General features: G+C 40.4%; 1 protein-coding gene across 1 annotated transcript in view; it reads left to right on the top strand.

Moving 5' to 3' along the window:
• The first annotated feature begins 7,722 nt into the window (after positions 1-7,722).
• The window catches only part of ephb2a (eph receptor B2a), a 45,087-nt gene continuing 31,341 nt past the window's right edge, over positions 7,723-21,468 (top strand). The window contains exon 1 of the mRNA XM_062427804.1: positions 7,723-7,822. Within this exon, the coding sequence (XP_062283788.1) occupies positions 7,723-7,822 (100 nt within the window). The remainder of the gene's footprint in view (positions 7,823-21,468) is intronic.

Here is a 21,468-nt window from a genome sequence, read left to right as displayed (position 1 = left end):
GGCAAACAAACAGCCATGGGAGGAGTTCGGGGAGGCCATGGAGAAGGACTTTTGGTTGACAGATTGCTCAAAGAAGTTCTGGCAATCGGTCAGGTGTCTCAGGAAGGGGAAGCAGGGCTTAGCTCAGGCTGTTTTCAGTAGAAGTGGAGAACTGCTGATTGACCGGGGACATTGTCACCCTTGCAAGAATACCTAAGGGGTCATGGGAGTTCACACATCTGGTCCACATGTTCTTTGTGGACTTTGACTTACAACCTTGTCCTGTAGCGCACCTTGGAGGTGTTGCTGTCGAAGTATAAGGTACTGAGGCCATTGCTGTGAGTCATTTGGCCCTTATATAACTGCAGTAAGAGCCATTTTTGCCTTCTCAGCTGTAACTCAGAATTGTTCTTAGGGCGCACTCACACTAGGGCCAGCACGGATGTCCCCCCTCCCCTGTCCCCCGCTGGCCTGCACTCACATTACCTCAAACCCAAGTGTACTCAAGCACGGTTACCTCCGACACATTGCGCAAAAACATATAGACAGTTTACTCTCATAAAACATGCACAGGTGTGTGTTGGCGTGCTGTGCGCCGGTAAAACACAACACAGCCGATCAATTAACACAACGCATTATGATTAAAAAGTGCAAGCTTGTTCTTCTGAGTCATGCCTGTGTAGTATGCAGTACTACAGATACTTGTATAAAAAGACTCTAGTAAAGCAGACGTCCTGATTCAACTCTTTACTCCAGTAAAAGTAAGACTTAGTTTAATGACTTAGAAGTCGCCAAATGACTTACTTTTACGAACTTCGTTAGTTTATATAATGCAGATTTGTAAAATATTACTTTTATGAAGGTCACAGTCAGATAATAAACTTAGCATTTCCTAATTGTGGTAGCAGCGGTGCAGCAGATGTAATGAAGTCCACGCAGCACGCTGGATGCAAACTAATATTAAGCCTTTAGCCTTTTCATTATAATGTTGATGGACATAAATTGAGTTCTTTTGCCTTAATAATGATAAAATAATACACAAAAAATGGTCGGATTGGGAACCCATATATGCACAATGTATCCACGTTGCATTGAGTGTTGCTTGAAATGACCAGGGCTCAGCTAGTTTTGCCTTTTAAAAATCGACGATTTCCCGGGATTCCCTGGAAAATTGGCGTCTTTTCCCGGCATTTAAAATGTCTTATTTTTGGGAAAAATATGAATCCCTAGTGCGCATGGGTGACCAAGTGTACCGTGCCTAAGCACACCTCTTCCAACCGTACCGTACCAGGGAAGTGTACTGTACTCAAGCACGGTACACTAGCACTCACACTAGCCAAGTAATCCGTATTTTAGGGAGCAAACGTGCTTGGGCACGGTACGATTGCCTAGTGTGAGTACGCCCTTAGTGAGTGTTGAGCTCCACCAGGGTTGTCCATGGTCACCGATTCTGTATGTGATTTTCATAGAGAGAATCTCAAGGCACAGCTGGGGGGAGAAGTTATGGTCACAAGCTTTGGGTAGTGACTGACAGAATGAGATTGTGATACAAGTGGTCAAAATAAGTTTCCTCCAGAGAGTGTCTGGGCTTACCTTTAGAGATAGGGTGAGGAACTCTGACATCTGGGGAAAGCTCGAAGTAGAGCTGCTGCTCCTCAGCATGGAAAGAAGTCAGCTGAGATGGTTCAGGTACCTGGTCAGGATCCCTCTAGGTGTTCCAGGCACATCCAACTGTTAGGATCCTTGCCTGGGATCCTTTAGGAGGACATGGATGGTGTTGTTGGTGAGAATATCTGGTCCTGGATAGACAGTGGAAAAATGGATGGATGGATTGATTTTGTTTATTGTTAGAGTTGAACTTATTTGATCACTCAAACTTGTTGTCAGGTTGTTTTGGATACCAATTTTGGATAACCTCTTCATGTACATGTATGCATACATACACAGTCTGAGAGCCACAGACTGGGAGAAAGACTGATGGGGAAAGAATGTGTGTGTGGTAAGGATGCCCACAGCTCTCCACAGATACTGGATTTACATCTAAATTTAAAACTCATAAGCGCCATTAGTTGAATATATGGTTTGACATGTTATCCTGTGTCATTGATACTGCTTGATACTTTTCAGGAACTACACCCCATTCTAATTTTCATCCATCACTTCTGATCTGTCTTATCCCAGCAAAGAGATATTAAGCTCATTTAATTAGCTACAGCTAATTTCTAGAGGATTTAGTTTTGAGTGGTTTCAGATTGACGAAAGCCAAAGGGCTGGCCTGTATCCAAAAATACCAGTAAAATACACTGATTGACTGACATACTGAAATATGCTGCAGCCTTGCAGGCTGAGTAGATACAGATCAGCGTCACCCAGCAGAAGCTGCTGTTACCCGTTACCTGACCGCTGCTCAAAAAGATGGAACAGATGCAGCTAAGGGAGGGAGTGATGGATCAACATGAGGAGAAAGAACAGATGAAATAGAAGAAAATGAAAGCAAGAAAGAAGAGAAGAAAAATAGGAGCAAGTGCTAATGTGAAAGTAAATCAACTCCCAAAATAATGATAGGTAATCAGGTGCTTCCTAAACCTTGGATTCCAGAAGAGCTTACTGAAATAGTGGATAATACTTCAATATCGTGGATAAAACCAAAAGCAGGTATATGTCATATTAAAACTTCTATATTCAAGTCAAATGAAGCTCAGCAAAAGTTTTTCTGATGCTTTTTTGCACGACCCACCACCTCCCCATCACCACCCAGTCTTCAGACTCATCAGTGAATCACTGCATCAACCTCATCAACCTGATCAGTCTCAGCAGAAGTCAGATTGAAGGTGATTGTCACATCAACCCAACCGGTTGAGACAGATGGCCGCCCACCTTGAGTCTGCCTGAGGTTTCCTCCTGTTAAAGGAGAGTTTTTCCTTTGCCGCTGTCACCAAGTGCTGCTCATGTGGGAATGTTGGGTCTCTTTAATTTAAATTAAAGAGTACGGTTTAGACCTGCTCTATGTGTAAGTGCCTGAGATGACTTGTGTTGTGATTTGGTGCTATATAAAGATTGATTCATTGATTGAAGTATTCAGCCACCACCACCTGTGTCTGGACTCCATGGGGGAATCAATCTTGCTGCTGCTCACGACTGACGTCCTTCGATTCAAAAATCCTTCCTGCAGAGACAAAGACTTTTGACTACTAATCTTCAGTATCATCTGTATGATAAACAACTTTGGTCTCTCCTGATTGAAATGGAGCTTGTCGAGTTATTCCTTTATCTATCAAAGTATCGATTGGTTTGAAGTTTTTCACATCAGTAACCCTCTCTGTACGGTGAAAGTTAGGGAACAGAGACGTTGCATCTGGATTTTAAATGGGCAGACATGAAAATCAGATATGTTACATGTTGGTTAAGCCTCATCTGTTGACACAACAGACTTACTCAGAGCTACCTCAGTGCTGCATGTAGCTGGTTCCATGCCTGCTCATCGGATTTGTTTCATCAGCTGTCTTGTTAGAAAGACGTGAGATTTTAAGAAGATGTGACTGTGACTTTTTTAACAGTCAGTCTGCGATTTTCTCCCGTTGTTATATATACAGTGTTTCCATCCGGCCCATTCTCCTGTTGAGCAGTGATTACAGACTCTGTTAGCTGGGACTGGAACCCCGACAGTGAGAGCAGCAACAGAAAGGCACCAGCTTTACTGCTCAATCTATGACCCACAAGTCAAGACAGATTATGTCTGATTGGGTCGCTGATGGCGCGTCTGACCTACAATCTGCTGCATTCTCATCGCCGTCTCCATGGGAAAAGGTTTCCATGGGAACAAGCCCTGGGCTCCTCTAATCTGTTGTTTTGCAGCCCTCACTCATCTGGAGGCAGGCTGGATTCCTTTTTGTCAGGCCCATATTCTTCTGCTCTATTTCCTTACTGAGCTCTCTCTCTTTCCCTCTCTCTCTCTCTCTCTCTCTCTCTCTCTCTCCCTCTCTCTCTCTCTCTCTCTCTCTCTCTCTCTCTCTCTGCTGCCAGTATAAGCTCCTCTCTCTCCTCCCCTCTCTCTTATTCAGCTCTTGTTCACTCCAGTCTTAGGTTATGAAATAGCTTAGACAGCAGTAGAATTTATGTGGACATGACAACAGTGCAGCTAAGTGCAGCTAAGGAACAAAGCTCTGCTTATATTATGTTCTTGATGAAGAAAGCATCACATGTGGTATAACCGTCTTTATTCTCTTAAAATATATTTATAATGTTCCAGTGCATTGGAAATATAAGATAGAGAAAAGATATGTGTACTGCTGCTGTAACAGCCTCTACTCTTCTGGTTTCAGGCCTTCTAACAGGTTTTGGAGAACGACTTTATTAGCATGGCACTCATGTTAAGGTCTGGCTCATCCCACAGTTCATCCCACAGTAATAGCCTAATGATTCATAAAAATGATGGTTGATAAAAACCACGAGACATTTGGGCCATTTGAGCTTCTATTGAGCTTCAGCAGTGTGAGTTAGTCATATCAAGTGATATCTGACACATTTACAGTCTGTTTAGCATCAGATTCCCTGATCCCCGGATTGTATTCATTTGAACTGTTAAACAGGATATTGTTGAGAACAAGTAGGATATATTTTCTTGTTGTATATTTGACTTGTTATTCAGTCGATGTGTAGATTACTGTCCTCAGTGATATTCTGGATAGAAATTGAGGAGTTGGTCCCGGCTGGCCAGGGACTGCAACAAGTGTCCTCCCTGACAGAGGCCCAAGCAGCAGCAGCAGTTAGAGATGCCTTTACCTGTGTTGTCTGCACAAGTATGTTTTCTTTTTAAATTTCATTTTCTTTAAAACCTGTATTAGCTATAACTGAAACTTTGACAAAATACATAAACTTTGTGTATCTTATTTAGCTATGATGGACATTTGCTGATAATCTTCAGAAGGATGCATCCCAGGTCAGGTGTTCTAAACAATCACAAATATACATATAGCAAATAAACTGATGGTACCATAAACATAGTGTACTTAATGCAGATATCAGCACAACCAATTTACCTCTTTCTCTGTGGTTTTTAAAACTATTTTCTGAATTAAATCTGCAGGTCTAGTTGTTAAGCACATGGTTTCATCATGCTGCCTGATCGGCTGCAGCAACAAAAAAATTCTGCCTATTGCCCAAAGTGTGGACCTGGTGATTTTGGTGATTTAACTGCAGACATCAAGTCTGCAGTTAAAGTGCTTTGATGTGCATATTTTTTATCAGGTTTATTTTATTTGTGAAAGTTAAGTTTCAGACTTGCACTTATGTTGTGTGTTTATTCAAATTCAAAGTTGAGATTAAACGTGTCTGTAGGTAGAAAAAAGTTAAAAATATCTGATAATTTCCTCAAAAATATGGAATGTGAAACACTGAAAAGGCTTTATCATGCTGTAATCATTCCTCCTCATTCTGACCATTAAGAGCTTTCCTATTAATATGCTTCCAATATCAGAGATGGGGACAAAATAAAACTCATTTTGTGCCAAATGAATTCAAAAGTTAAACTGAAGCTAATATGAGACTACAGCTGTCTTACCAACCGTGTACCTCATCATCATTCTGCCCACATGCCATCACTCTGAACAGCTGATTCAGTCGCTGTGGAATAATCTTTGTTGCAATACCACGTGTAACGCTTATTACCACATTACATTCTGCCACATTATATTTCACACATCATTACAGTTTATAAGGCTCTCATTAACTCACACCTACTGTACCCACAATTTATAAATGTGTGGAATTGTTTAAAACACACATTGCGCAATAACATGTATAGATATCGCTGTCAAATATTGTAGCGACCAGCCATCAGAATTACAACATGAATGAACTTGTCAAGAGTTATACCCACAATCATACAATACTCCAATCACAACCCCTGAAAAAACGCCTGCACGGTGTGAAACCGACCAGTAAATCCATCAGTGTGTCTCAGAGCCTGCAGTGTTGTTGGTCAGTGGAGCGCAGATACCCTCAGCATCAGATTGTGTCGTAAAGTTCATTGTAGCCAACTCTTGGTTAAAACATGAGTCTTGTCTTGGATGTGCATGTCAAACTCACTATTATATATATTTAAACAGGTTTTTACATACTGTACATGACCAGCTAGTGTTTATCTAAAGTAATCTACTACTTTATCCATTCAATATTTATTTCAGCACTCTTTGCACTCTCACTGCATTACTTGTATCCTTGTTTATAATTTACACAAACTGTTTGAACTGTATATAGATATTGTATGTTGTCCATTCGTTGTTCTATATGTTTTTCACCTACATGCACAAGGCTTTGTTGAGTGTAACGTTATGAGCACGGTCCTTGGAACTGTGTGTGAGTACATTGAGACTCTTACCTTGCTTCCAGACCTGCACAAAGACCCTCATTCTGGATTGACATTGAAACCTTTGAACCTTTTGAAGTGTACTGTTAGTCATCCTGGAGTAATATGGGGACCGTGCTCTCTCACGGTGTGGCTCTCTCCAGAAAGTCCCCCAAGTATCCTGCCACCATGTGGACAGGGTCAGAAGTGCAGCTTTATTTGCGTCAATGATTGAGGCCCCCAAGAGAGATGTAAATAATAATTGTTTAATTTCCAAAAAAAAGGAAAAACATAAGATGATAATTACATGTCTATGAAAAGGAGTGACAGCGGTGATGATAAGTCTTTTTTCCTGTCCTCTCCTCCTCTGCCTCCTCCATACTATCTGTCTCTTTCCTGTATATACCAGAAGAGTGTAAGTGTGCTGGCATTTGCAGTTGTAACATTTGCAACAGTTTAAAGGTCTTAAATATTGAGACTTTGGAGCTTTTCAAACTATGTAAAATGTATTTTCAAGTGTGTCCTAAAGCAACAGTCAGGAGCCCAAAAGAACATTAAGTGTGTTTATCTTGCTGTAATCATCTTTCCTGTTCATACTGACCATTAGAAGATCTCTTCATAATGCTCTTACAATGGAAGTGATGGAGGACTAAATCCACAGTCCTCCTTCTGTGTAAACATGGATTTAAAAGTTGATCTGAAGCTAATATGAAGCTTCAGTCGTCTGAATGAGTCAAATCTTCATCTTCTATGTTTGTACATTACAGTGTTTTTAGTAGCAAAGTATTTTTGTTACTATACTTCCACCACAGCTCAACAGAGAAACACTAAGAGGGAATCTGATGCTAAAAAGACTGTAAATGCCAGTGAGACAGACATGTTTAACGATGCAAGAGCACCTATAACGAAACTATGTACTATATGTAATATTAATGAATTCAGATGAAACTTGTTGTGAAGGTTGAAAATGAATAAATGAAAAAGGAAGAAGGAGCAGAAGAGGAGATAGACGGAAATAAGTAGTTAGGTTGTCAGAGTCATGTCTTAATGATGCATTTTAATTTACAAAAGAAAATATAATCCACTAATAAACTGTCCAGTGTTATAGATCATTATTATTGGGTGTAACGTCTACCTGAACACGCTTTGTTCCATCACATGTTGCAGCAGACTGATGTGTAGTGTTTGTATTTCAGGGTATTTAGAGCTGATCAGTGGACACCGGTGTTTTCCCGCCCCCTGCCTTTTGGTTTCGCCCAACTGCAGCAGCTCCTCAGCCTTTATCCCTCTACTGCTGCTGCTGCTGCTGCTGAGGATGAGGATGAGTATGAGGATGATGCTCTGCGCCTCTGAATGAATCCGCTGTCAATGGCTCGCTGCTGGACGGCTGCTGCGCGATGAACGCATTGGCTTTATACAGTCAACTGCCTGGAATTACAATCACTATGGATATCTTGTGTTTGCTGTGGATGCTGCCAGCGGTGTGGGCTGCTGAAGGTAAGCCGGTCAACTACTCTTGTGTGTGTGTGTGTGTGTGTTAGTGTGTGTGTGTGTGGATGCGCTGAATGTGACAGCGGCTCCATCATTAACGCACAGCGGAGACTAGGACCGACTCCTGTGGATCAGTGTGTAGCGCTGTTAGGATGTGGATGTGTTTAATCTCACTACACTATCAACACTGAGGCAGTAGGTTAGGCTGAAATTAATCCGCTTCTGCGGCTTTTACTGTTTATTTTAACGGGAATAATCATCATCACCGCGCAGCTCCATTGGCCTGAATGATGAGCTGCTCATATACTCTCATTATTTTACATCCCTGTTTTCTTCTTGTACACTTGGTTGCTGGTTCTGATCAGTGTGAAAGTAGCCTGGTGTGCAGGTGTGTGTATGAGCAGCATGTGTTATAATAGTCTGCAAAACGAGCAGAAGGCCTGCACCGGTATAAGACCAGAACAGCACATAAAGTCGCTCTGTCTGCACTGCTCTGTAATCCAGTCTCATGTTTTTGGACTAATGTGGGCCTCCACAAAGTCTCCACAGTCAAGATACAGAGGCATAGTGACTGCTCATGCATATTTAGCTACTAATATATACCCTAAATATGAACACAGTGTCTATGCACCTTTATTATAAACAGCAAAAACTTTTATTGTATTTAAATGGTGTCAAATCTGCAGTAATTCAAACACTACAAAGTCATGCTGTGCACCCAGACTAACTCCCAGACTTTTGTTTTAACCCTTACATACTGTTCATATTCTGCACCCCTGCAGTATGTTCTGGGTCAGTTTTGATCTGCTCTCAGAATCTCCTCATAAAAAGTGTCTATACCAAATGTTGAACCACAGATGTGTTCAGAAAGCATCAATAGTGGATCTGACTGATCAATAAATGTGTGATTAAACCTTGATTCATGTTTCAGAGAGCAGAAAAAACATCTACTATCACACAATATCATGTCCTATTTTACCTAAGACATGAACATATAACATAGCAATAATGATGGAAATGTGTTTTATGTAAAGTGAAAATGACAAGAACTTTATGGAACTGTGGGGTTTATTGTAGAACCATTAGAGCCATCAGTCTACTATTAACTATTCATTTCACTGAAACACATGTCAATAGATACGGGTCTAATATGACCCAGAACAGCCTCAATGGACAAACATTTGCAGCACCTATACAAAAGTATAACATTTTAATATATTTTCATTTTTGTGCATTTTGGGCCACTTAAGGAAAAGTCACCAAATGTCAGAGAAAAAACATTTGGGTTGTTTTTACAGCTGTCACATGTCAAAACAGGTCAAATTTGACCTGCACACCATATTAATTCACGTTAAATTATAGCAGAGACACAAAAGTCTAAAGATATTAAATTATGTCAAGCTGAATTATGGAGAATTGTGTATAAAATGAAGCTTGGTTATATATGACTCAGTGAAGCTAACTAATTAATTGGTTAAAAAAGGGGAAACTGGTGAAGGATTAACTGTGATGGGATGAGATACAGTTTAATGCTTTATATGCTGTAACATCAATGATTACTTCTCCAATCATGCAGACTGAGACAGGCTCAGACTAAATCACAGTTCACTATAAACTACAGGCTGTTGGCAGACCAGTTCAAAATACTGATATCAGCATTTAATACTAACAGCCAGACACAGCTGTGCTCAACTAAAATCATGCAGTGCAGTTATGTTTCCTGCATATGAGGAGCCAGCATTAAAACAAGCTAACTGAAATAAAATCAATACACATTAATAGATATCATATTTTTATCATGCAGGCACACAGTTATATACACACATTGTATTATCAGAAATGAATTAGGAAGGCTAATATAAAGAGGCACTCAGCCCTTAACACTTAGCCTGTAAGCTTTTGCCAATGTCCACTGTGGCTCTGTAGGCCAAGTCTGGAAGAATAACCCTCATGATGTCTGAACTGACTTTATATGTGAGCTGCATGAAAAGCAGTGTCTTTGGAGCTTGACCCATATGAATGGAGATGTCAGCCTCTTCACCTTTACCTTTTTATGTCAATGAACTGAATATAAGACAAATAACGCATCTAGGAACAGGCATTGCTAGTAGGTATAAATACTGTGGTGTGTAGCGTAGGTTCATGCTGTATATGGTAAATGGACTGGCACTTTTCTAGTATTTTTAACCACTCAAAGAACTTTTACAGTACATGTCTCATTCACCCATTCACCCATTCACACACATTCATACACTGATGACAGGAGCTACCACACAGGGTGTCAACCTGCTCATCAGGAGGGAAACTAACCATTCACACACATTCATACACTGTCGGAGCAGCCATCAGGAGCAATTTGGGGTTAAGTATCTTGCCCGAGGACACATCAACATGTGGGCTGGAGGAGGCGGGAATCGAACCGCCAATCTTCCAATTGGTAGATAATCGCTCTACGCCCCATATATTTGTCCTCATGCAAATAAACATTAAATAAATTCATAACATTTAGAAATGTAAGAGTGAGTAAAAGTTAGGCAGGAAAAGAAAAACGTAAACATAACATTAGTTTTACATGTGTCATAATATATTTATCTGATCTGAATCAGTAAACATGCATATGAGACAGTTGACTGATTAGTAGTACAGTACAGTAGTGTAAAAAGAATATAAAATGCAAATGCTGGTAGTTTAGTGTTCCTATACTCTAAAACTGAACTTAATTAACCTTATTTCAAACTTACAGTGACGCTTCAGAGTTTTACAGTCACTAAAAACTAAAAACCAGACCCTGAGGAGTTAAATAAGGAGTTTGGGCAGTTATGTGATTATTTAAAGGCTGTTAACAGGTTCTCTCTCAGACTGGAAACCAAAATGATTGATTTGCTATGATCAGAGAACAGGCTGCCCAGTGACGATGAATCCCTGCAGGGCTGGAAAGTTTTCCGATATCTTCGCAGCCAATGAGAGTCATTTTTGAGCAACGCCAACAATGTTAAAGCAGTTTCATGTGATGTTGTGTCTGAGAGGAGTTCTTGTAACATCACGCCATTCTCAAAGTTGATCTCTGTTCTTTACCAAAGCCTGTTTATTCCTTTGGTACACGGCCAAAAGCATGTGGACCCCCCGGTGATGTCAACAGGGGTACTTTTGATCCAGAGCCAATGGGAAACAATGACATTTTAGACAACAGCATGCTCCCAACCTTGTGTCACTGTTTTCCCTCAGATTCCTGTACAAGACCTGTGTTCAAGTTTAAGGGCTATTTTATAGTTTTGTTACTGTCATCAAATACCATCAATAAGACCCAATCCTCAACCAACGATGTGTGAGTCGATCCCTCAATATGTCTGAGTGCTTGGAATGAGAGACAAAGTGAACGCACCTGCAGCGACAAGTCCTGGTCAGACAGTGTGTAGTTGAAGAGCAGTGACCAAACCAGCATGTTACTGATGATAAGCGGTGCACTTTTTTCCCTGGTGAATGTCTGTTTGGTGGCTTGGTGCAGGACAGGATGTGTGTTCATGTTTGTAAGTTAGATAAGAAGCAGACTTTTAGCAGAAAAGCTAATGTGGTTTCAGAATCTGTGGCTTTTGTGTATTATAGCAGGATGCTATCAGGCTCAGTGTGACTTTCTGCTCTGCCTGTGATAGAATGCCAACATTATCGCTTTATGCAAGATTTGAAAGGCTGTGCGGCAACCAGGTCTCCATATATGTAATTATACGTATATGTAGAGAATGGTATTCTACCTGATTAATGCAAAAGATAAAATTATTATATGACATATAAATCTCTACTCAGGACAGATGTGTGTGCCGTAGCTGACAATAAATAGCAATTTCATTAGATTGTATTATAAACCCTAGTAAAAGCACTTCACGGTAATGTGTTCAAAATAACATGTTGGTAACAAGGGTGAGATGGAGGAAGCTTTGATTGATCCTTTAGTTAGCTTGTAAAAATTATTTTAATACATTAAATAAGTGATGTCAAGGCAAGTTGCATAGCCAAATAATGTTATCTGAGTTGAAGTCCTGGTCAGTACTCAGATCCTTTACTTAAAATTAAAAGTACCTGTACAGCAATGTATAAATACTCAATCTGAGTTGCAGTAAAAGTAGTGGTTTGGTCCTCTGACTGATATATTATTATTATGACATCATTAGATGATTAATAGTGAAGCATCAGTGTTAGAGCAGCATGTTACTGTTGTAGCTGCTGGAGGTGGAGCTAGTTTACACTACTTTATATACAGTTAGCTAGTTTAGTCCAGTGGTTCCCAACCTAGGGGTGGGGCCCCTCCAAAGGGTCAGCAGATAAATGTGAGGGGTGGTGAGATGATTCATGGTTCTGATACACAAATGTGTTTTCAGCTTTTGGACTTTTTCTCTAATCTTTGATTTTTGCTGAAATATTGGATCATTTGAACATTTAATGAAATGAAACCATGTGAGAAGTTTACAATTACTATAACAAAGCTAAACGCATTTATTTATCGTTTTTATTGCCATTGTGTGAATGGGTAATGGGTAAACAAGTAGATACTGTCAGACTTTGATGGTTGTTTGTCAGCCTGTAGACTGATTTTCACTGGAGACGAGAACATTGTGAAAATCCAACGAATATGACGTTTTTGTGTGTTCCCGAGTGCCTTGCCTCTCTTCCACTAGTGTCAACAAACAACCAACATAACAACTTAACACAACAAAAACTATACAATCCAACTAGAAATACCCTGCAGATATTAGCTCTCCAGCTAATGAGAAGGCTTGCTGCCACCGTTGACCACAACACATTTCACAACAAAACGGTCACAATGACCAGTCGCCCACTCCTCAGCACACACAGCTAAAACATTATTTCCTCAACAAAGGAGCAGAAAACAAGCTCCAGAGTAAAAGCAGAATATAAATTACCCTTTTTGTTTTTTCTGTCGGTAGTCCAAAGGTGGTAATAAACACACCTTTCACAACAAAACTACATTGACACATCCTGTTGCTTCCCAGCCAAAGCGTGTTGCTTCCCGGCCACAGCTCACTAGGTTGTGGTAAAAAGTAGTGGTTTGCGGGTAAGGTCAGGTTTAGGTGGTTGATTAATGCATATTCTTACAGGTTGGGCGGTGCGGATTTGTTCTCACCAGTCAGTAGTCACAGCCCAACACAAGCGTCTGTATGTGTGTTTGTGTGTGAGCGTACGGTAGCGGGTGGAGTGGGGGGAGGCTGGCATCACCTGCAATAGTTTCATACTATGAGCATGCGTGCAAGCATACAAGCGTAACATCCACGGTAATCACTATTGAGAAGGAATTTCTGATTTGAACAAACATAACAGTTAACAACTCATCTGAAATGTGACCACTCTAGTGAAGTACAAGTACCTAAAATTCGTCCTTAAGTACAGTACTTGAGTAAATGTACCCAGTTACTTTCCACCACCGACAATAATAAAGAATAGAAAAACAAAACATTCACAGGATCCTCCTCTACTGACATTAACAGCCAACTCACAGTATGGAGCCAGTTCAGCCTCTTTCGGCTCGGCTGCCATCTTTCCTTTGCTGCTTTATGTAACTCAGACCTGACAGTTTTAGCCACGTCACAAGCCATCCAGTCAGCACCAGCCCGGACTCTAAGTCAGCCCTTCTCTGCTTTGCCTTGAATCTTCCATTCATTCACACACAGGGTTATTTTTACCTGGCGCATTTGCAGTGGTGAAGAACAGATGTTAACCAAGTGTTCATTGACCAATGCATCATGCCTCCTCGCTGCCTCTCAGCTGGAACTGCGTTGCACATAATTGCAATATCTTGCACCAGTGTGTGTCGTTACTGTCATTATCACTCTGTTGTACTTTTTCATTATACCAGCGCTGTGTTACATGATAATTGTTTCCCTCTCAACAGGGGAGCTTGTGATTAGAGACACACTGCTGATAGGAAGCACGCACCAGGCTTAGTAATTTATTTCTGAATTTTTATTGCGGGTCATGATGTGAAAGCAATGCAAGTGTCTCTTTATGTGTTATCGTTTAGAGATTTTAATTCTATTTAATTATTTCAGTTTTGGTCCACCAATCTTAATAGAGGCTGTTTCAAAATGGGAAATATACTGCAATGTTCTTATGCCACTGAACTTACTTAAAGGCTAAAGAAATTAATTATTAAAAAGAAATGAATATGCAGTACAGCCATGAAAAAAATCCAAAAATTTAATTTTATAATTTTTCTGTTGTGGTGCTGTCCCACTACAATTGCATGATGTAATTTATCATTTCAATGTCAATAACTAGACAGGCAGTTTTTAACACCACAAACCAGGCTGATGTTGGACCTGTCACAATAACTACTTTTATTGGACGATATATCGTCTCAGAAATAATCGCGATAAACGATATCATTGTCATTTAAAGATCATTTTATACCACTGATATAATGATTATATAAAATAATAATAATGTAAGAGGGGTGGGGGGTGGGATTGGAGAGTGGGTGCTACATTTTCCTTTAATTCTTCTGCAGTCTCCATTCAGGACGTACACAGTGAGGAATAGTGAATAGTGACATGAATAGCCTCTTAGCTGCTAATAGCCTAGCTGATGTTTTTACCTGCTGCTTTTAAGCCCATGTGTGATGTCAACACTCTGAACACTAAAACATAGACTCACATATGAGGTGCTGAGGTCTCAGGGTTTTTTTGGTGCTGTGAGTTCTGGTAATCTGGTCTTCTATCATCTATCAGTGTGAAGTGTGTCTTTGAGTCTGTGTGGATTGATACATTTGAAATGAAAGGAAACTCTCTTCTGTGAGATGGGTGAGTGACAGGCGTCAAATATGCTTTTTATGTGCTTTGACATGAACATTACATTAGTTCCAAAGATATAAATCAAGCATCAGCAACGGAAAAAACATGCATAGTAGCTTCAGTATTTGAATAGTTTCTCATTTCTTACACTAAAGGGGAAGAGAGTTCCAGTGTATCTTCAAACGTATTCTATGAACTCATTCAACCTAACATTTGTCCTCATTCCTTAGAGGCAACACTTTTCTTTGTTCATGGAAAGAAGCCAGCCTGGCCTCAGTGGCCTTTGCTGACATTTCTCGGCGGAAGTCAGTTATCTAAGCCAATCAATATTCAGCATTCAGCACAGTGCTCTTTCGCCTCTGGGAGCAGTGACAGAAAACATCGAGCATCAAAACAGCTCATGACCCAGTTCTTCACTGGCCTATGGTCGCTTCACCAAACTTGGGAATTTCAACTTGATATCTGTGCTAGCCTGACAGAGAGCCACGACAGTGCTTCTCTCTCCACAGTCTTATCCTTATGGATTATCTTTGTAAACTCCCCGCTAATAATTAATCATTTTTATTTTATTTTTAGTGTGTGTACTTGTATGGATTTCTGCTATTGCAATCTTATTTTTCCTTTTTTCTCTCTTTCCCATCTTTTTAATATTTGTTCTTTTTTTCTAATTAAGAAAGCCATGCATTTTTTCCTCTTTTTTTGCACCTCTCCACCTCCACATGTTTAAATAAATAAATAAAAAAACAAAATTACAATCAAATCACATTAAAGGCCAGATTTTCTCGACAAAATGACTCTAATAGCATTGACCTTAAGTAGGTGTATGTCTTTTGTTTAGTCTGTGTACCTATTAGTTCATTTGTTGCTGCCTCAAGCAAACAATAGACGTGCCTTGAACCAGAAACCTGTTGTGTTACATGTGACAACTTTATTAGTCTTTATGCAAATTGTCATCATTTTCTTTCGTCAAGTTAAAGAATAACTTGTTTTATCCTCCATCACTTCCATTGTGAGTGCATTATGAAGGAATCTTCTGATGGTCAGTATGAACAGGAGAAATGATTATGGCAAACAAAATATGCTTTACTGTTCATTTGGGCTCCTGACTGTTGCTATAGGACACACACATTAGATATTGCTTCAGTACATTGTATTTCTGATATAGATGGTAAAGCCTGAACATTGTGTGCAACTTTAAAGCATGTTCATGAAGGTCTAGACTCGTGTCTGTAATCTTACCTTGCTTGCACTCCTCACTGCTGCTCACTCACCATTGTATGCCTTGCTCAATGAAATCTCAGGACAGGTTATGTAGACATTGTTATGTTGACATTTTTTAATGAAAAAACGTCCACATTCTCTGATCTGATCCCCCAAAATGTGAATATTTTCACATTTATTTAGTCCTATGTGAGAGTAAACATCTTAATAAATATCTTGAATGAATTGTTGGTCAGGATGAAAGAATACATTTGAGGATGTCACTGGGCTTACATAAACTGTAATCAATATTTGACACTATTTTCTGACATTTTATAAACCAAACAACCGATCAGTTGAGAAAATAATCAATAGATTCATCAATGCTGAAAATAATTGTTAGTTTGCAGCACTGCAGGAGACTGTTGAAAATAGCAAATTTGAAATTAGAAAATGTCATCAACAGCATTTGCATATCCTCATTAGATACACATATACACAGAAGCCCTTTTTAGACCTGGAGTATGTAACATTGCTGGCTGCTTTAATCTATAAGTGATGACTTTTAGTCATTCAGACAGAGGAGACTCTTGATGTTGATGTTTTCACAGTTTCATCCAGACGTGACAATGCTCGTGTGATATTTAGCACCCAGTGCATGAGAGTGTAGAATGGAAGCCAGCAGTGAATTAGAAATGTTATGATAGCAAGGGAGAAGACTGTTTCCCCCCCTTTCAGGCTGCATCATTTTAAACTAGGCCCGAGCTTAAAAGGCCAGGGGCCCAATGGTCCTTGGCAGTGAAAGTGCGAGGAGCCTATTGTTTTTGTAAAGATTATTATTATGAGTGGTGCAAAGGCCCTATTGCAATTTGAAATTGCAAAGTGCTAAGGGCTTGTTATTATGTCAAGAGGACTGGAAGACACTCTCCTAAATGATAGTGTTATGATACAGGTAAAACTGGTCCAAACTATTTTTTTGTGGGTGAAAAATATCAGAGTAAGTGGCACTGTGGGTGATAGAGGCTCTGATTGAATCTACTTTATCTGTAAAATAAGATAAAAACATTTCACAACAGCAGCACTTTCAGCTGGGGTACAAAGAGGGGCCAAATGTAACCAGCTGATTGACAGTTTTAAATAAAAATCTAGGGGTATATTAATGGGCAGAAAAAAGTTCTCACATCCTTAACCATAATGTAATGTGTAATACTAACTCTTTCATAATAATGTAATGTACTTTTACAGCTGTGAGTATTGTTATTTATTCAAGGCTGTTTCTTTCTGAGGACCTAACCATAAGAGGTGCAATAATATGTAGTGAAGACAAGCAGATTGAAGTGAAATGTTAAGCCAAGTCATTGGTGTGGGAATATTCAGACAGGTGTGGGCTTTTAAGGTCAAAACATTTACAGAACTTAGGTACTTTGCTTATTATAGATGTAAGTGTGCAAGGTGTAGGCTGGGTATTAATACCTAGTGATCACAGTTAAAAAGTATATATTTGTGATTGGATATAGTCATTGGATACATTTTGCATCTAGGCTAAATACAAGGTCTAATGTGGGACCATGGTTTTGTGTTTGTCTGCACACATACTGTTTAAAGTATGTGCATGTTGCAGTTGATAGACTTATGCATTATAATTACAAAATTATCAAAACTATGCAAAACAGCACTAGGAAGAGATGGACTCAACCAGCATCAGTTCTTGAAGATTTTACTTGACTGAACAGCAAAATCTGTATTCATAGATAGTAGAGAAGAACCCGTGTAATTCAAAAAGCTCACTTCTATTATGAAAAGAAGTCAAATTGTTCACATAAATAACATTTTTGGTATTGCAGGAAGCTATGAGCCAGATATTGAGCTGGTGTAAGTATTCCAGCTCCTAAGCAGAGAATTTTGAGCACTCCCTGAGGAGGAATATGTTCTATTGAATGTATGAGCTTTGAATAAAATACTTCTCAGAAATCTTCTCTACTGAGATTCAAGGATTTTGGATTATAAGATTCCTACCTGTTCTAATGGGATCCCTTTTCTCTGAAGGACAGCAAACTGTCTCCCCTGCCAATGCCCGATCTTTCTTCCATTGGATGCCTTGCTCTGTAATGTAAACCTCGATATTCTATGACAGATCTTCTCAAATAATCTTCTCATCTATTGATCTCCATACCCCAGTCAAGACTCATGACCTGTGGAAAGTAAAAACGGCTGGACGTGTCCTGGAACAACACTTCAGACACTCAGAGCTCACTGTCCACAAAATGGTCTTCCATGAACATCAATGGACTTCCTCAAAGTCCCTTAAAGATGCTCATTCCCAGTTCTACTGCAACCTAATTAATAACAATCCTGGCATCTCAAAGCATCTTTTTCCCACCAATAAATCACCTCCCGAAGCCACAGTCATCCCCCCCAATTGAGGCTACAGAAAAGCGATGTAACAGCTTAATTGACTCTTTCAGAGCCATGGTCAACAGCATCTGCTCTCTGATGTGCAGCTTTTCCACTCTGTCTCCTCCTATTCTCAAATCTCTCTCTGGGAGCCCGCCATCTCTCCTTCATTTTACTGGCGTCTGGCAGAACCACATGGAAAAAAACCCTCAGAAAGATGAAACCCTGTACTTGTGCCCCTTTCCAACAGCTCTGCTCAAATCATACACCCCAATTCTTAGCCCCCAATCACCAAAACTGTCAACTACTCCCTTGAAATTGATAGTGTTCAATCTTCTCTCAAGGTTGCTGTTATCCACCCCTTCCTCAAGAAGCCCACCTTGAACTCAGACATTCTTGCCATTAACAGACCTATCTCCAACCTCACCCCACAACTTGTCTGAAAAATGTCAGTCAAGTTTTTGTTAGCACACATCACTGAAACAGCACAGGGTTGTAAATGACCTGCTAATGGCAGCTGATGCAGGGTCACCTTCTCTTCTGATTCTCCTTGACCTGAGTGCTACATTTGACACTGTGGATCACATCACCCTGTTAGAGTGCCTCCACAGCTACATCAGACTGTGACCTTCAGACTTAAGTGGTTTCGGTCCTTCCGGGAGGACTGACTAGAACTCTCCCCGTCACCTGAGGTGTTCTCAGCCCCATCCTGCTAATCCTCTATATGCTCCTCCCTTGGACATGTCATCAACAGACACTGGATATATTTTCATTGCTATGCAGATGATACACAGCTGTACATCAAAACTGCCTCAAGCCCTTCTGCAGTCATGTCACGCTTTAGCACATATCGTAAGGAGATAACGGACACACATTTCCTGCAGTTAAACAGCAGCAAAACTGAAGCTGTACTTGTTGGGACTACACACCAGGTTCAGTCACCTCCCCCAATACCTCATCTCACCTTTGAAGGCCAGGACAGTCCCATTTCCCCTTTAGTTACTGACCTGGTAGTTAAGTTTGACCCTCAGCTTACTTTTGATGACCGTATAAGTGTTGGGTAGCGTTGGCTAAGCGTATCTATGCAAACCTTCTTTCTACCATCTATCCAACATATTTAAACTCTGCCCCACTCTAACCCTGTCAGATGCAGAGAATCGTGTCCATCAGTTTATCTCCTCAAGACTGGACACACACAAAGCCATCAACGGACATGTGCCTCTCTACATACAGGATCTAGCTAACCTCAGATCTGTAAGCAGCCTCCTCCTCTGGGCCCCTCAGTACTAAGCTTCACACCATGGGGGTTGAAGCCTTCTGCTCTGCTGCACCATGCTTGTGGATCAGCCTTCCTAACCATCTGAGAGCAGCACAGATCCTAGACAGCTGAACGCTGAAAGCAGCTTTCTTTCTTAAGGACATTTTTACTTCTGGGGCTACTTCTGTGTCAGACACATACACTCCTCACATAAGATGTTTGGGTTTTTTTATAGATTAAATTAATTATTCCGTCAGTTAAACCCCCACTGTCAATGCTCCAAGTGAAGAAAATCCCTCCGGATGAAACCAAGTTCCACAAACAAGCCAAACACACTCTAATCCTCCAAACTAACTTTCAGGCGGGAAACTGACAACAAATAAGGAAAATAACAAAAGCAAATCTCTGTCTGTAAATCAGTTTAAAAAAAGGCAGGAGTCCTGGTTTGAACTAATATCACAGAAAGTGAGGAGGAGTTGTTGTTGGTGGGTCACCAAGTCTCTACATTGGAGTACCCTGCCAGAGAGGCCACAGTGGTGTCACTTCATGTCTGTGACATATTCTATACATATAATATTGAAACTATAGTGAAAGGTGTACTAATGCAGGTATTTTGTCAATATGACTATCAACAGATCATTTTCACTGTCTATTTTTGCTGAGAACCGCTTGCATCACGTGGAAAAAATAGGCGATACCCCGACACTCTAGATCACGCGCCACAGCAGCTTCACATGAGCCTCAGGTCTCACACACACACTCTGTAGCTGTTCTAATCTGTTAACATGGGCACTGAAATGAAAAGCAAGAGGTTCCATGACGCACACGCGATGGTGACACACCCTGTATGTCCCAGCCTTTACCCCATTTTTACCCTGTAGAGGACACACCAGAAATGAGCTTTTAGCATTATTCTGCTGTTTGTCTTTCATTATTTAATAGTTAAGAATGGTTGACTGCAGACTTTTATTGTTGTCAAATAAATCTTTTAAACTTAACATTGTATTTAAGAGCAGTACATGAGAAATATACTTAATTACTGACTCAGTTTCTCCATTGCACACAGCCAATAGACTCAGTGAACCTGGAGCTTCTGGGGACACTTTGTCTGCTGGGTAGTCCAGTCTTAGAAGAGAGATACTACAGTAGGACATGATGTTTCTATAATTAGTGTGCATGCATGTGATGCTAGACCTCTACCTTGTGAATACATCATATCTACAATACCATAATAGTATTACCGTAACATTATAAGATGGGTTGCATTTAAGCTCAAGTCAAATACCTTCTGATACCTAAAGAATGGAAAGTACATTTCGCTGATGTGTCCCTGTGGGTTTAATCCTGCATGGCGTACAGAGCGTGGTGCAGCCTACACAGATTATGTGTGCTGGACTTAGTTGGCCCACTCTCTCCTCCTCTTTGCCCTACTTTTCATTGAATCCTGCATAGAAAGGCAGAACAAGAGCTCTCTCTATATATATACTGCAGGAATGCAGGGACAGATGGAGCCAGTGGGAAGGGGAGGGAGTCATTATTAGATAGAGAAAGAGAGCTCTGCCATGTTTAGTGTGTGTTGATCAGAGCAAGCATCAGGTTTTACTGATATATACTGTGTGTATAGATGTATATATGTTCCATCCATAATTCATACAGCCTAGAAAGACACACCAAGTGAAAGTGTTAGTGCTAAGTGTTAAGTTTTAACCAGATGTCAGTGGTGATATTCAATGCTTCCTTCATGTCAAGTGATTTCCAGCAACATATTGTCTCCATTCAGTTGTGTTCCAACTGCAGATACTGAGGAGCTGCCATGACGAATGTCTAGTCACGAAAGGAGGGCAACATATACTAATGCACCCCCGCCCTCACCAGCCCACACTGTCCCCATTTCCCAGCTCCAGCTCACATCAGCAGATCCAGCCAATGGCGGCCCGCCTGAATGTTAAATGCACTGCTGCAGCAATGCCCTTCATTATTAACCAATATATTAACTCAGG

This window comes from Scomber scombrus, chromosome 10 (genome assembly GCF_963691925.1).
Source record: "Scomber scombrus chromosome 10, fScoSco1.1, whole genome shotgun sequence".
Lineage (NCBI taxonomy): Eukaryota > Metazoa > Chordata > Actinopteri > Scombriformes > Scombridae > Scomber > Scomber scombrus.
Note: the sequence above shows the minus strand (reverse complement) of the source record. Positions and strands in the feature narration are given on the sequence as shown.